This window comes from Photinus pyralis, unplaced genomic scaffold, assembly GCF_008802855.1.
Source record: "Photinus pyralis isolate 1611_PpyrPB1 unplaced genomic scaffold, Ppyr1.3 Ppyr1.4_LG6, whole genome shotgun sequence".
Lineage (NCBI taxonomy): Eukaryota > Metazoa > Arthropoda > Insecta > Coleoptera > Lampyridae > Photinus > Photinus pyralis.
This window is the reverse complement of record NW_022170663.1, coordinates 15,958,625-15,974,748: the sequence shown is the minus strand read 5'-3', so window position 1 is coordinate 15,974,748 and position 16,124 is coordinate 15,958,625. Positions and strand designations below refer to the sequence as shown.

Sequence of the window (16,124 nt, the reverse complement as noted above, 5' to 3'; positions counted from 1 at the left end):
AAACACAAGACACCTATAATTGTAGACGTTTTTATTATGTAAAAAAATTATAATTCATAGGGGGATTCTGAATAAAACATGTTTTCTGACAGACTTTGAGCTTTCTGTAAACTACCCAAGGTGAAAATGGAGAAGAATAGATTGCTGTTACAAATTCTGTCGACGGAAATCCAAAATTTCCGAGTTCAAAGTCCTGAACTTCCGAAACTAAATTTGGATTTGCAAAGTTTAAGCCTGAATTTCGCGCGAAATTTCCTCAATAATTAAGTATACCACAAAACCATTTTGTTGCAAAATAAATAATAAGCTGTAAGGCGTAAATAAGAAATCTCATTTTGAAATCCGACAAGTGTTCCTTCTGACATAAAACTCACCGAAATAAATTAAGTGTTTCAAGAAAATTATACGTCTACATTCAAACAATTACAACAAAATGAATCTCGCTGAAATAAATACGCTCGAGTTCTCATTTTTATTCAAAATCCCCTAGTAAATGTTGCGGAAGATTCCCCTTACATTTCTGAAATACTTAAATCAAATTTTTCAGCGAAAATTGATAGCGACGGTTTGTTTACATTCGCGGCCCGAGACGATTTCAATTTGCTACCGATAGTAATTTATATTGACACAAACCAAATTAAAAAAAAATCAAATTTAATTGCGGAAGTGTCCTTAGCATGATAAGTTCAATGTTCCAGTTTTCTTCTTTTGTAAGTCTGAAGAAATACACGGTCCTCCATCCAGTTAAAAGGTGGAAAGAAATTGTAAGAAGTTTATAAGATTTAGAAACTCGCGCTGCTTTCCATTTAAAATGTAATTTCTGTAAATGTTCGGTGCATCATGTAATTAAAGCTCGTAAAAACTAATGCGCTTACAACGTTTTTCACTCGCAATTTCGAAATTAGTCCTCTCACGCGCCGGTCGCTCAAATTGTATCATCACACCTGAAAGACCTTTCGAGTAGTTGAGCTTTGAATATACGCGCTCGCTCGCAAAATTAAAGTCGAAACATACTTATCAAAGTAAAAAAATAATCTAATTATAAGGCCCCTGCTTTACTAAAAAAAAATTACGTCATTTCCATTTAACTTTAAGAAGTTGAAAGATTGCATTTACATACAGTGGATCAGGAGAAAAAGTTGTTTGTTAATTGCATATTTCGAGATGTAATACAAAACTTTAAATTAATTTTTCAGATGCCGTCTTTGATGATCGGTTGGCATTCGATCGATGGAACATCTAAAGAGAAACGGTGATTATTACCTTGCGCCTTCGGAAAATGGTGTTTTCGTTGATTGCATGTTAAAAGTTTGGAATTGGAAAAACTGTTTATAAGCAGAATATCTTTACAAATTCCCACAAAAAAATACAAAACCAAATACCTGAACTGAACTAAAAATATTCCTGCTGGACAGATAATTTAACCCAATCAACAATATAATGATTAATTCTAAGCAAAGCAAACAAATCTAAATAATCAAATCGGGGTTCAAATTCTCATCTGTATAGCAAATCACGTCTGCAGGTTGGGTTCAAGGGGTTTCATACTGTTCACCACTTCTAAATTGGTTTCAGATCGTTGTTATCCAAATGCTTCAGTCACAAACAAAACGCTAATTTTCCAAATAAATAAACTAGTCCGGACGACAAACGCGATATTTTTGAAGAATCGTGCACTTTTGTATAGAAGCATGAATTTTTGTATACGACTTACCTATACCCCAACAGTCATTTTAAACATTAGAGCCACTCTGGCTCTCTGCCAGGGGGGGCGTAGGGTGCCCATTTCAAAACTGCCGTTTTAGCAGTGGCATCCATTCGGTAATACCTCTGCCAACTCGCAACCACAAAGCTAGAACAAAATTAAAACACGGATTTTGTTGAACATCATCTTAACTAAAAAAAATGTGATATTGATATTTACCCTAAATGTATTGAGTGTGGCCTTTTTTTGGGGTCAAAGTTAACCTTGATTGTTTTTCCCACAAAAAGTCGAGAATTTAGGCTTTCTTCACTCAAAATACTATTTTTATTCATCTTTTTAGATTTGCTTTTGCTATCTAACGTAAATGGAATTGTTGCTTTCCATTAAATGTTAATAACGATTTTTTTTGTGGTCGAGTTACCCGACGTGTCAAACGTTAGTTTTTTGTCGCACTTCAAATGCCGCTTTATCACTCCTTTGTTTTTATCTCATTAAAGGCAGAGAATATATCTCTCTTTGTTACTAAATTATTTAAACTTTTTAAAAATAGCGATTTTTTCCGATTATCTACGAAACTATTTATTTTTTTTTAAATATCGCATCGGAATATCCATCAGCATCAAAAACTACACAACTTTACCAATTTAACCGAATCTATAAGTATAAGAATAACAAATATAGCCTTGTTATCCTACTAAATTTAAGACCCTGTATACTTTATTTCGTGGTAACTTCTAACGAATATTCTAGAAATCCCGACAGACATCGAAGCGCCATAAAAGATCGGCGATTAGAAACGAAAGCGCATGTGCCACATTATTTCCGGGAAATGTGAGGTGTTTGTTCGAGAACATTCTAGAATACTCAGGAGCGTTCAGAGACGAACCTTCCGGTGGCGAATAGAGGTGAATTTCAAAATGAATCAACCACTAAGCACCAAGCCGAATTGGTGGTACGGACATCTTATGGGTCAAAGGATAAAGATCACGATTAGGGACGATCAAGGCAACTGAAGCGAATTAATTCTACATGGACATATAATAAAACAAAAAAATCAACTTCCCCATATTGAATACGGCGCCCTTGGTTTTTAAGAAAATTCTAGCAAAAATGTTTCTGTCGTAAAATAAAAATATACTTCGTGCCCTTTTCTTGCGTATTTACGAAACTGTTCTAATAAATGCAAATGACACACTCACCAAGCTCGGTCTTTGACGTTACATTTATTGGGGTAGAAAATTTGAAAACACGGAAAAACAAGACGACCACCATCAAAAACTAAGTTTATGTATATCGCATAATGTCGTCGCCCGATTTATTCGTCATTTGGCCCAAATAACTCGACAACAAATATCGTCAGATCGATTCGCACGAATTAGGAAAAAACCTCACGTCCCACGATCTAGATGAATAAAGCGTTATGTAAATCGCGATACATCTTTTCCAATTCGATAACAAAAAGCCGGTAGCGATTCGCGATCCGAAACTGATTTCAGTCAAAAGGAAAATAAATGACGTTTTCTGATTAGGGTCATACAAACCTTCTGAACGTGATATATTTATATCCTGGAAGGTATATGGAAACAGCTCACAAATTCAAAATCCTGTACACTTTGAATAGTTTTATTATTCAGGGAAAGTTTTCATGAATAAATTTCAAAATTTATTCCGCACGTTACCGAAATTCGACCCGAACCGTCACATTCACCCGCGATAATATTTATTAATTGTACCAAATCTAAACAAAAGTCCTAAACAAAGGCGCAGGAATTTATAAATTTCAACGAACAAAAGTAAGTGTGCGAGGCGTTCGAGTTTAAGAAACAATTTAAGGAATTGCTTCCTTTGTAATGCGTTCTATTACGATTAAATTAAAAAAAATAAAGCCGACTACCCCGAATTTCGACATTACGCTAAGAAAATTACGGTAGTTTAATAAAGGAAAAACAAATTTTATTGAATTGGAGGGCCCGGCGCAAACAAAAGAATATATATTTGAAACAGAAAAGTGAGACACTTTCGGAACTGAAATCGTCCAGATCCCCTCTCAGGAAAGGCAGTTATCCTTTCAGTTGTCTTTTATCCATCCAAAAATTGCTGAACATTAGAGTGCCATTCACGTTGATACTGTTTTAGATTTTTTCCGCCCCCCGTTATTTTATGTATCGATTCATTTAAATAACGGAGAGGGAAACCGCAGCGATTTGTCTTTACCTAATCCCCAAATAAATCTTATTTATCCTTGTGATGAATGAATATTACAGTTTGATTGGGGGGAGGACGGTTGCGCTCGAAGAATCGCACAAGAGGGGTAATACGAGATTTTTATATGAGTAGTTTCGAAGTTTATTTCAAACTATGTGTAAGCACGCAAAAGCTCCACTTTGTGACGGTTGTCCTTTAATCCATTGCTCCAAGCTCTCTGATTATAGCTTTGGCGTGCACAATTTCCACAGTTTAACTCGTAACTTTCACTGCTGGACTGATTTACTGCCGGTCCTCCTTGTAATGTCGACAATAAAATCGCAAGTACAAATTTTGAATAAGCTCACAGCGAAACAAGAAACTTCTTTTATGTATTTCAATATTATATGGGTACGTGTAGGGCTTTAGCATTCGCGAAGTTTTTATACTTCTCGGAAGTTTGGCGGAATTGTAAGCTAAGCTTTTATACAAACTTCTTCGCCTCCAAGATGAAGCGTCGACACTGTGAGAGGTATTTAGGAAATAGTTTCGAAAGCTTAGTAAGAAATTTAACACTCTTTTACCACTGTACTTTACGTAAATTTAAATTTGGAAAGTTTTGAAAATTGTGTAGCTTTCGTTTAAAAATAAATGAATCATTCCGCTTATTTGATGGCAGTGCTCCTTTCGGTTTCAAGTTTCCATTCTGCTTATGAATTATTTATTTCCGTCAACGGGGCGACGTTTACAGTTATTTTACATTCATTTTCTGTGCCTGCAAAAATTAAAAAACCTTGTACAAAGCGTGTTTTCTCTACAATCGTGTGCTACATTCAATTTCTGAGATTCATCCCCCGGCAACGATTTTCTGATACGGTAGACTATGACATTTATTCGATCGGATATTTTGCCAGGAACTTTCGCAGCGTTTGAAAACTTCCCTAATAGATCTCCTCGCTTTTGCGGCCCATTACAGTTATAGTTAGGTTAGTATAATCCCCTATTGGCATCTAATTGACTTTCAAACTTCCGAGATGTAAACAGTGGACCATTTTCATAGCATATTAGATGAAAAAAATGCATATTAAGCGCTCAATATTACGAGAAAAGATTTTGGATATAGCAGTTTCCTTCTTGTTGTCTATGCGACACGCCGCATGCACATCCGGCAGCAAAATAAAACGTGCTGCACCCTCTGTACTCGCTTCAATTGATATAAACATCCTTGATCGCTATCTTTATCATTTGACACATTAGATGTTCGTAATAGCCTCCACGAGCATTTCGACCACCAATTTGGTTTGGTATATAATACAGAATATGCTCACCATCGGAAGATTCGCTTCCAGAAGGTTCCCCCCAAATAATCTTTTAATGACTCTTACACTGCGAAAGGTTGGTCTTTATCTCTACTTTCAGGGTGCTCTGGTTTGAATATTTAAAAAAAAACTTCCGTGGGTCCATCTCTTTAGGAATGTTAACTTTAAGTAAAATAATCGTATCCTATTTTTATACAAATCAAATATTCAAATAACTTACATTTATTGATGAGTCGAAGCTTTTTCCCATTGACAGTTAATTCTCTCCTTTGAATAGGTAGCCGAAATTCAATAGGACGGCGGAACTTCTTGTGTAATACAATCGGACTGTGGCCTGGAAAATTTAACTGCTCGCTGAAAATTAATTTTGAGCGGTGGGTTGATTACTTCAAATCAAGAACAAACCGGGCTTCAGGTTTCTCGAACTTTAATTTAGGGTTTAACAGCCAACAAAGGTGCAAATTAATTGTCTTCAAACTTTTTTACCGGTTGCCGTTTTATTTGGAACCTATTAACACCCTATATATACAACAGAGGTGCACAGTTCTAATTGATAAACTTGTTTTCTTTGTCGTATAATCACCCCAAATATAGACATAATTAATGTTATGCACCTTGGACCACAACACCTTCGTGGCAACAATTTATTTAAACGCGAGCACGCAATCCAATAATGCAATAACATGATAGTGTTTGCTCACGTAAATACGCCACTTTATATTGCTTTTAATTGTAAGAGTAACTCACAATGGATTTAAAAGCACACACGATCATAATTTCGTCACAATCGCGGCACAGTTGTCGCCTAAAATTCGTAATAAAATATCGCGCACGACTACGCAGGTGACATATCTTTCGTAATTTTCAGTTCGAACCTTTAATTAAAAATAAATCTTTGGTCGATCTCAAAATTCCGCACTTAACGCATATAGTTGCGCTTCGAAATCCCTTTCTCCCACCTAATTTTTACTTATGTAGTCGCCGAACTCGAACACTGAAATGGACCCAACGTAAAACCGGTTTCGGTTATGTTTTTTTTATACATGTGAAGGTCTAGCACGAACTATGTTCCTCATGCAACGGTTTTTAGAACTGGCAACACTGTGGCGTTTCGACGCCCATCTGTTGCACACTCGTTTCTTATTTAAACGCGCTTTATTTTCTCGCACATTAGTTCCGTTCTCAATTATCATGAAGCGGTACACGTATACAATTTCCTGTACCGGCAATTTCGTAAAATCAAAATTTTCTTAGCCTAAAGTGACCACCTGTTACAAAATGGAGTCAAAGAAGCGTGTAGAAGGTGCAAAACAAAGCGCAAAATCGTCGCCAAAAGGAGGCGAGAATATGGCGCAACGTAGAAGAGACGCGAATGAGTCTTGAAGATCGTTTTCGTTAGTAGTTATCCTTGTCTTTAGCGATCCTGTTTAGGGGGTCACGTATGCGTAAAGTGTACCAACTGATGAGTGCAAAAGAAGCGAAATAAGCGTCAAGAGTGCGCGAAAAATGGAAAGAAGCAAAAGGAGTGCCGTACTGGCGTTTGTCGTTGCTGTCTAAGTGGTTACAGAACTTCTGAAACGATTCCGTTTTCCCAGACCCTTTAAGACGCCCCCAGAGCGTCCAAAAGTTGAAGGAGAAAATCTTGGTCGAGAGAAAAATTCGATAGGATCGAGTCTCTGCCGCTACTAGGTCGATATCCAAACCTCTTTCCACTCTAATCACGATACATTTTTAGTTCCTTGACACAAGACACAAACGGGACCCTCTACCGTAGAGAAAAAATAAATCAAAGTTATTCTTCCGATTCTTTGGGACTTTGGGGAGGGCTTTCAGCACATTGTTGAGGTCATTTTCACCAATTTTCAGTTTGTGCGTTGGGCCTATTGTTTGTCTAATTGCATGTCTTGGGTATGTTGGCATGTTTTGATTCCTTTGGCCCATGTTCAACTTTTTTGGGGTCTAATTCCCCTCAAGAGCAAGTAAGGCTCGTTTTTTATGGAAATTCGTTTCTAAATACGCGCTTAGGTTTAGGATGTTGCGAAAATTTGACCCCTCACTTGTATGCTTTTTTTTACTAAAAACCAAGTTTTAGATCTTACATGGCTTCAGGTGCATTTTGAAGGAAAAGAGCCGAAACGGATGAGTATATAGCGTTTAAAACTCTAAACTGACCTCAAATAAAATGTAAGGCTTGTTGTTGCATAAAAATTCGTTTCTCATTATAGGTCGTCTAGTATAAGAACAGTCCCAGGTAGCCGCCCATTGCAAAACTTATGTCTTTTTCTTCGCGATGAAAATATATCATAATTTGTGTACACATCACACGCAACCAGTTTTGCAGTGGGCGGCTACCAGCGACTGTTCTTACACTAGACGACCTACAGTGAAAAACAAAGTTTTATTCAAAAACAAGCCTTACTTTGCAACTTACGGATTAATAAATTTGAATTTGATTTTTCATAAATTGATCTTGTGGGATGAAGCGTTGCATAATAGAAAATCGGAAAACAAAAACGAACGAATGTTAATTACATTGTTCATTTTGGACAGCCATTATTATTTCGTTTTCCTTCGAATTATGCCGAAAATTAATCAATCAATCGGGCAAATATAAAGTTGATCTTAGTTCATATAAGCTTAATTATATTAGAACATCAATCACTGTTTGGAAAATGTATTTGTAGCATTTTTACATCTCCCCCTAATTTTGAATTGATTAATGAAGCATTTTATTTTTGTAGCCATTTAATATTTAAGGTCCTTCGTGTTTAAAATCCGTTTCGAAAGCGTCAATTTAAACGAAATTATCGCTCGACTGCGCTAATTAAGTCCCCATATTTATTTAGCTTCTTTAATATCGGACTGCGACAGAGTCCCGACGGAATTGAATTTTAAAGCATATTTTTTTCTGTTTTTCAGGGGCGGCGTTAATGAAGGTTGTGGAGGTTTATAAGGAGATACAGGATCAGCAAATGAACATTGTGAGTATAGGCGAAAATGTCGACAGCCGGGTAAATGGAATTAAAGTGATACAAGTGGCTCCCGAACCGATAATTAATTTGAAAGATAATTGCGTTACCGGTCACTGGCCAGGGAGGAAATTTTCACACTTTAATTTCGATGACGTTAACCAAATTACACCTTGTCTAAATTACTGTGACATGCTACGTTTTCAGTTTCACTTCTCTCTATAAAACTCCCCCGTATTTGCAGTAGTCCAATGCCATTTTGATTTCAGCTTAAAGCATTCTATGTTGACCTGCTGGTACCGTTAGAGACGAATTTGGAGAAGGACACAAAAGTTGTTCAGGTTGGTTTGGAGTAAAGCAATTAAAGGTCTAACGCTTAGTTTTAGTCGGAGCAGAAGAGATTCTTACAGCAACACAAACAGCGATCCGAAACGTACAGTAAGGCCGCCGCTACTATGAAGAAGCAGCGCAAGAAATCCAAGGGAACTTCCAAAGGTGGGCTAGCCATGGACAAGGAACTAAAGGTGCTTTTACACCATAATTTAGCCATATAATCATACCACTGTTCTAGAATATGCAAGTTCTTGAAGAGGAGAAAACCAAACTAGACTCATTTTGCGAGCAAAGCTTAAAGAACGTAAGTAATTAGGCAAAAGACACAGTTGGTGATTTCTACACTCATTTAAGGCAATGACTCAAGAGCGACGACGTTACGGTTTCGTTTTGGAAAGACACTGCTCGCTAACCAAGCACTACATGTCATACCACGCCCAAGGTGTCGCCGCTTACCAACAAAACCTAGATAAATGGTCCGAGGTAGCGAAAACGCGCGAGTTTCTGCCCGAAGCTGTCGAAAACATCTTCAGCAATAAAATCAGGGTGTGTATATCACCTAGGTGGATTTTTCTTAGTCCAATAATCTTTGATATGCAGCAAGTGTCGATCTGGCAGGACGACGATTTGTACTCAAATCCAAGAAGTCCCCACTACGATGATGACAGAATGAGTCTTAGTTCGCAACTGCGCAAAACGAAGAGCATGGATGCGTCTTGCCTCGATATCCGCTCAATCGAGGAGGTCGGTTCGCCGGTGACCACGATGTCGAGGGCCAAATCTGACTTCAACCTAAACTCGTCCATACCGTCACTTGTTCAAGGTTTGTTTTTTTAGTACGTGCGAAAAGGGCCGTTACTATGATTGAAAATGCTTAACTACCGCCCAAGGGTCACTCAAATCGTTTTAGAAGAGGGACTCGTCCCTGACGTTTCGCATTTTTCAGAATGTGTAACGGCTAAGTTTAAAAAAAAAGAGCTTTTTTGAAAAACCCACCTAAAATTCTTGGTCGGACAAAAATACTTAGAATACGAAGAGAGTCGGCAATATCATGTAATATAAAATCTTGGGTGTACCTCTTCTCAGCTAATTCTAGTTTCCCTTTCCCCTTTCTCTTCTCTCATCATCAATTCATCTTCTTTATTTTTTACTTTCTCTGTTCATCTCTTGCAATTCTTTATATAATTTCAAATTTGTCTCTTGTGCCTTGGCTAATTTTTTTTACTCCCTCAATAACTTCGAGTATTCTACAAATTCCCCTTCTTCTTGTAATTTTTTGCCCATATCTTCTATGATGTTAATACCTCTTGATTTTTCAATTTTTTCTGAGCTATTCTCACTTTTTCTTTTGTCCATAGTTTCAAATTTAACTTTTGGGCTCTACGACTCATCCTCTATTATAGAGGACTATAATAGTTGTGATTATGTTTTGTTGAATACTTTCACTCCTTTTTTCCAAATCCTGTCTTCTTTATCTCACTCTCGTACCCCCTCCAAGCACTTCAAAACGACCTGTTGACTCTCCATTTCCTCTTTTTTCACCTTCTTTAATTTCTTCCTTAACTAGCTCCAAGTTTTAACTCAAATCATTTAAATTTTCTTCTTCTCTTTGACCGTATTCTTTGTTTTCTTCAATTTTTATTTCTACTCACTCACTCATCTTCTTCAATTGGTTCCGCTTCTTGTTTAATTTTAGTTCGTTGGAAATATTTTTTTATGAAATTAATTAAATTGGTTTGCTCCTGATCCACGTCTTCGTAGTTTTCCGATATTTGATAAATTCTCATTGTTTCTATTGGACTCGTACCTCGTACCCCTTCAAAGGAATTGATTTGCGGTTGGTTCTCTCATTAAAATTCTTCTCCAAGTTCTTCTCAATCTTCTATTCTTCTCCTACTCATCACTGGCCCAATCTCCATCTTGGTAAATTATTATTCTACTGTAATCCTTGACTTATTATGTAATTATAATCTCCTGGTTAACTTCTTCATTTTCTTCTTCATCTTCACTCAATAACTTGGAACTCGGTACTAACTTTTGATCTGCTAATTTCAATCCTTCCTGAATGTCTTCAATTTTTTCGTTTGGAACTTTGACTAACCCTTCTTCCCCTTAGATTTCTTCTTTCACTTGCCTCTGATCAGCTGCGATCTCCTCCCTCCATTGAACTCGATCCGCTCTAATATCTCGTATCACTTCCTCCTAGTTTCGCCTGACCTTCTTGTACTGCTTCTATTTTCGTCTCCATTTTCTCTAGACCTTCTAACGTACTTTTTTGGGTTACTTGCTGGTTTTCTTCCATCCTCTCCTGTAGGATTTTCTTTCAAAATTTCTTCTCATTTATTTTAGCGGTCTCGTACTTCCCTCATGAGCCTTTCCATCGTATTGGCTAGTAGCTGCATTGCCATGGCACCTCGCTGGCTTGTTGTTCTTGAATGTCATTTTCATTATCGTTGCGGTTTCTTTTTTAATGGACTTTTGGTTGTTTATGTTGTCTTGAATCAGTTTGTCCATGATCTTCGCGTGCATTTCGTAGGCTCTAAAATGTCTCTCTTGCGAATACATGATGCCAGTTTGAACTTTCATGATTTCTGGTGTGTTTTCTTTTTTTTGAATTAATTTTCTTAAAAGGTTCTTGAAACCCGACCGTAGTTCCATATATAATGTACAAACAACCTTGGTATTTATTTTGCCTTTTATTTTTAGTGGGCAGGGTTTCAGCCAAGGCTGATCTACCAACCCAACCCACTATACATTTACAAATATCCATGCCAGAACCAGGATTCGAACCAGGGACCCTTAGTACCGCAGTCCAGCTTTAACTGAACTGCGCTACCAGGAATGGCCTCCTAAATTCAAAACATGTTTCAGATCATACCTATCCTAACTTTCAGAACATTAAAAAATTCTGATACCCCTTTTCTAAAACTATTTGCTCCGCCACTGGTAGCTACAATTTTAATCCCAGCTTCTGTGATGCCTTTTTGTGTCTCTTCAGAAATTTAAAAATGATTCTATGCAAAGAATGGTTTATTAAACACAATCCCTAAAAACGACTGACTTCTATTTTTATACAACACAAAAATTCAAATGACTTACTTTTATCCAAGCGTTGAGAATTTCTCCAAATATCAGTTGGATTTCTGCTTTAGAAAGCAGCAGCAATTTGGAAAATTGGATAGTGGATACGAATCATGGATCTCTATTACCAATTGAATTGGGCTGTCTGTTGAAAATTAATGTTGAAAAATGACGCAATTTGATCCAGGAGAAAACCCCGCTTCAGATATAATAATAATCCTGGTCAGTACAGAACTTGTTACTTCTTAAAAAAACTCACCTTTAATCCGCCAAAACTGACTCGAAGACAAAAAACAAAACAAATTTATGATTGCTGTAATTTACATGAGGTTTTTTATTCACAAAATCAAACTTGTTTGCACATTACTTTGTTAACATGAAGACCACTACGTTTTTCTTCTTTCACATATCCGGCTAGACTACCGGTGCAAATTAGCGTCAAAAACTTTACGCTTTCTTTCAAAATATCATGATGAGACAGCCCCTATTTATTCTCAATTCTTGATATTTAAGAGAAAAACCACTTCCACAAACCTTATTGTTCCCCGGCGACTCTTGAAATTCCGCACCGTCGCTCGAAATGGTTGACACCTGCGTTGCTTATCTCGCACGTGGCATTGTTTATCGCAAAACCAATTAATTTTTTTACTAAGGCCTGACTAGATCGAATTTTTATTACGAATAAATGTTCCCTTTTTTATGTGTTTTAAATTTATCCTAAAAACTAAATACAAGAACTAGGATTAAATTAAACAATTACCGACTAAATTTACATTAAAAATTACAATTTAACAAATTTTCTTCTGTGTTCATTTGAAATTAAATAAATTAATATGCCGATCGAAATTACGTTAACTGCACGCATTTATACACTACAAGGTGGCATTGTTTCAACCTGGAGAAGCAAGCTAAAGCCCCTTTGGTCCTCCTAAAATTATTATGGTATCCTGAGAGTGTGTAACTGCGAATTTTTAGATGAGATATTATACCAACTATCTTAGGTGAATGTGCTTGTTAATTTTCGTGTTCTAGATTCTACTCCAACTCGTTGCCGTCCAAAATCAATGGCCGTTCCTTCGGTGCCTCCCCCTCAATGGGAAACTCAACTGGCCAAAGCACTTTACGCGTATTTGTCGAGTGGAGACAATCAATTAAGTTTCCTTGAAGGTGATGTAATTGCTTTAATCGGTGAAAGAAATAAGGGGTGGCAGTTTGGGGAAAACTTACGCACGCAGTGCACGGGGTGGTTTCCGCTAGCGTACACAGAGCTGATGGACGATTCCACTTTGTAAGTTAATTTAACACAGCATTTGATTACCTCCATCTTAGATCGCCTAAACACAGGTCTGACATAAGCGACTCAAACCATCACGGAACTCTACGATCCACCCCATCGACAGGTACTATAACCCCTTTATCGCCTAGTGGACCCCAGCCTAGTAACACAGCTAACTTAGACAACCCCACACCTCGTATGTTTGGCGACACTATACACCTGCACAGATCATCTGCTAATGCTAAACAGGTATTTGCTTCAACTCCTTGTCAAATGCAGCGAAACTGTCTTGGTAACACGACTTTATTTGCAGATTCGTCGAGCAATCGCTTCTAACAACATTCCGCCGCCCGCCCTACCCGCTCCCGTTCCCACTCCCTCTTTACCATATCACAAAACTGGACTCTCCCAATCGCACAGTACCAACTTTTCAAAACCAGAAATGGACATGTCTACGTTTCAAACTCCGTACGCTCAACCGGGCGGGTTAAAGATGTCAACTTCCAGCTTCAGCTTCACAGCACCATCCGGCGGTTCCTATTCCACTCATCCCCAGGTCACGCGTGTGGAAAAACCGCCTGGTATCAACGCTCTTCCCATTCACCTGCAAACAAAGGGCGGTAAAATTGGAGGACCAGTGGGGAACGTCTCCCTGCACAGCAGCAACGATTCGGGTTTCAGCAACGATCCCCCGCCGCAGCCCGAAGTGGACTACTCGGACGATGACTCAATTCCTGGACAAACGAAGGTGCCGGCAAGGTAAGTGGACACTTTTACTCTTATCGCTTTTTAATGTTGCGACTCGACCAGACGTCGTCGTCCTAGCTTACACGATGACAACAACAACCGCAAAAAATTGCCATCGTCTCAGCCGCCCATTGACGACACCCGCAATTACTTATCTGACGACCAGAGCATCACGTGGAGGACAAACGATGACAAGAAGGGTTTCGTCAAGCGCACGAAATCCTTCTGGAGATTTGGTAAGAGCGGATCTGATAATGAAGTGCTGGAAGGGATGGCTTTGTGGAAGCATCGCGATTTGGTCGATATTGACGAAAAGAAAAAGCACCATTCGACTATAGATAGAAAGGGAATTAAAGGTTCGCGTAAAAGTCGCGATCGATCTAACGACTCCGATAAAACGCTAAACGCCAAACAGCACGAGGAGAGTAATGTTAGAATCCGTCATCAACGAAAGGTCGCTAACGAAACCCATAAAACGCGCGGCAGAAATGGGAATTTAAATCAGGACGACTTTGAAAATCATTTTGATAAACCGAAGACGAACGGGGATCAGTTTTACGATCACGAGGATGGACTAATATTACGCACGGTTAATCGAAAAAATATTCTGCAGCAATACGACAACGACACCGGGACCGATTCGGATAGCGAAACTGAAATAACCAGCGACGATCCTTACGATTGTATAGTCGTGGACGATCAGGCGCAAAAAATTAAACGGAACACGGAACAGTTCCCCAACGTCGCGGCAATCGGGAAGAAGCTGGAAAAGCTGTCGAAATCGTCCAAGTACTCCCCGGACAAGCAGAAGAGCGTCGCAAACCGAAGTTCCACAATGGAACGGAGCGACCCAATTCACGTGAAGAATGAGAAAAATAAAGTGGAAAATCGCAGCAACACCTTGGAGCACTCGGACATTATGAAGTATCGCGAGGAGACGCGAACTTTCAAAACTTTCAGAGTAGAGGTCGAGAACAGCGAGAACGGCGAGAAGGAGGTAAACGAAAACGACAGATTCTACAAATCCAAGTATTACAAGAAAAACAACGAAATAGATAATTTAGAGCGCGAAAGGCGTATGAGATCGAGTTATGAGAGCATCAATTCCGATACTGATCAACACGACGTAAGATCCGTTTCGAAGCGCGCCACCATCGAAACGGATAATCGTGATAAGATGAGGTATTACAACGATAGAAATCGCGACACGTCGGCCGACGAGTTTTCCGACGCCATCGAAAGTAGACAGTTCCTGCCGAGAACTAAGCTCACCAAAACGAACAGCGGCGGTTCGAACTCGAACGCCGCCGATGCCGGTCTAATGAATTACGGCGAGAGCATGAAGCGACGCCTGAATGGAGGCGAACACGCGACTAAATTTAACGAAAAATCAAATAGAAGCGGAAATACCTACGGGCCCTGGTACGACCTTTGGGGGCTAGACGCTTCTGTGCGAAAGTAACCCTCTGGTGCCAGTTTTTATTTGCTTGCTTGCTGTAGCTGCATGGCATGACGTTTCCTCTTCCACTTACATTTCGATTTGCTTTTTTTCAGATCTGACATGTTTGCAACAATTAAAGCTCGAAAAACTAAACCTTGCGAACAGTCGTCATTGATAGTCGAATAAGCTTCAAACTAACATTATCATTAATCTAGTCTAACTCCGCTTCCTTCAACTGACACATCCTGCGAAAGGCACTACTGCGATTGACTACAACGATTAAGCGCATGAAAGTGACTTTTTAATTTATTCGAATGCATTTAGTTTATTGTACATACATTTATTATTGGTGGTTGGGGTGGTGCAATAAAAAACAATTGCAACACAAACTTACTACTGTACTTGCTTTTCTACTTTACACCTTGTTTTTTGTTGACATACTCGCAATTATACTAGTAAGTTTGGCAAATTGATAATTATGTGTAAATAATTGCAAAATTTACGTGTATATATATCGGCTTCTATAAAATGGGCGCCCTTGTAAATTTATAATCTGTAAAATACTAGAAATTTAAGTGTTCTTGTTGTAATATGTACTTAAATGTGAACTTCAAATATTACATTATTATTTACGGGGTAAAGGGTTAATTTTTTCAAAATGAGAACTGTTTTTATATCGGATATACGCCTAATTAATAAATAATTACCACTTACCGTCCAATTTTTAATTAATGATCAGGTACTTTAATTGTCTATCTTAATCGTCGACTTTTATATCTTCTTTGTTAACTTGTACCTTTAGGAAACAAAAAAATAGATTATCAATGTTTTGTAAACATAATCTTAGTTTTAGTCGTTGTTAAAGTATATTGCTGACAGCTCTTAAGGAGAGTCTATATTGTTGCAAGTTTTAAGTAAATAGTAAAATAAACTTTATATTGTTTTAACCTCGATCTATTTTTTTTAATTAACATACCTAGCCTACTCCAGATTTATGGTCATAAGTAATGGAAGGTGAGTATATGATTTTATTTGGGATATCATTATGAGATCATCAACAAAGGTTAAT

The 16,124-nt window shown here is 38.1% G+C and overlaps 1 protein-coding gene across 2 annotated transcripts in view; it reads left to right on the top strand.

The window, feature by feature from the left end:
- Positions 1-15,769, top strand: part of LOC116173266 — a 133,565-nt gene extending 117,796 nt beyond the window's left edge. Inside the window, exons 5-14 of one of the 2 annotated variants that reach the window (XM_031490624.1) lie at positions 8,128-8,189; positions 8,447-8,518; positions 8,564-8,701; positions 8,749-8,814; positions 8,865-9,056; positions 9,111-9,333; positions 12,624-12,879; positions 12,936-13,116; positions 13,181-13,626; positions 13,678-15,769. In XM_031490624.1, coding sequence (XP_031346484.1) covers positions 8,128-8,189; positions 8,447-8,518; positions 8,564-8,701; positions 8,749-8,814; positions 8,865-9,056; positions 9,111-9,333; positions 12,624-12,879; positions 12,936-13,116; positions 13,181-13,626; positions 13,678-15,076 — 3,035 coding nt within the window. In that variant the 3' untranslated portion in view covers positions 15,077-15,769. Of the gene's footprint in view, positions 1-8,127; positions 8,190-8,446; positions 8,519-8,563; positions 8,702-8,748; positions 8,815-8,864; positions 9,057-9,110; positions 9,334-12,623; positions 12,880-12,920; positions 13,117-13,180; positions 13,627-13,677 lie in introns of both variants that reach the window. The other variant, XM_031490623.1, reaches the window with a different exon arrangement.
- The last annotated feature ends 355 nt before the right edge of the window (positions 15,770-16,124 follow it).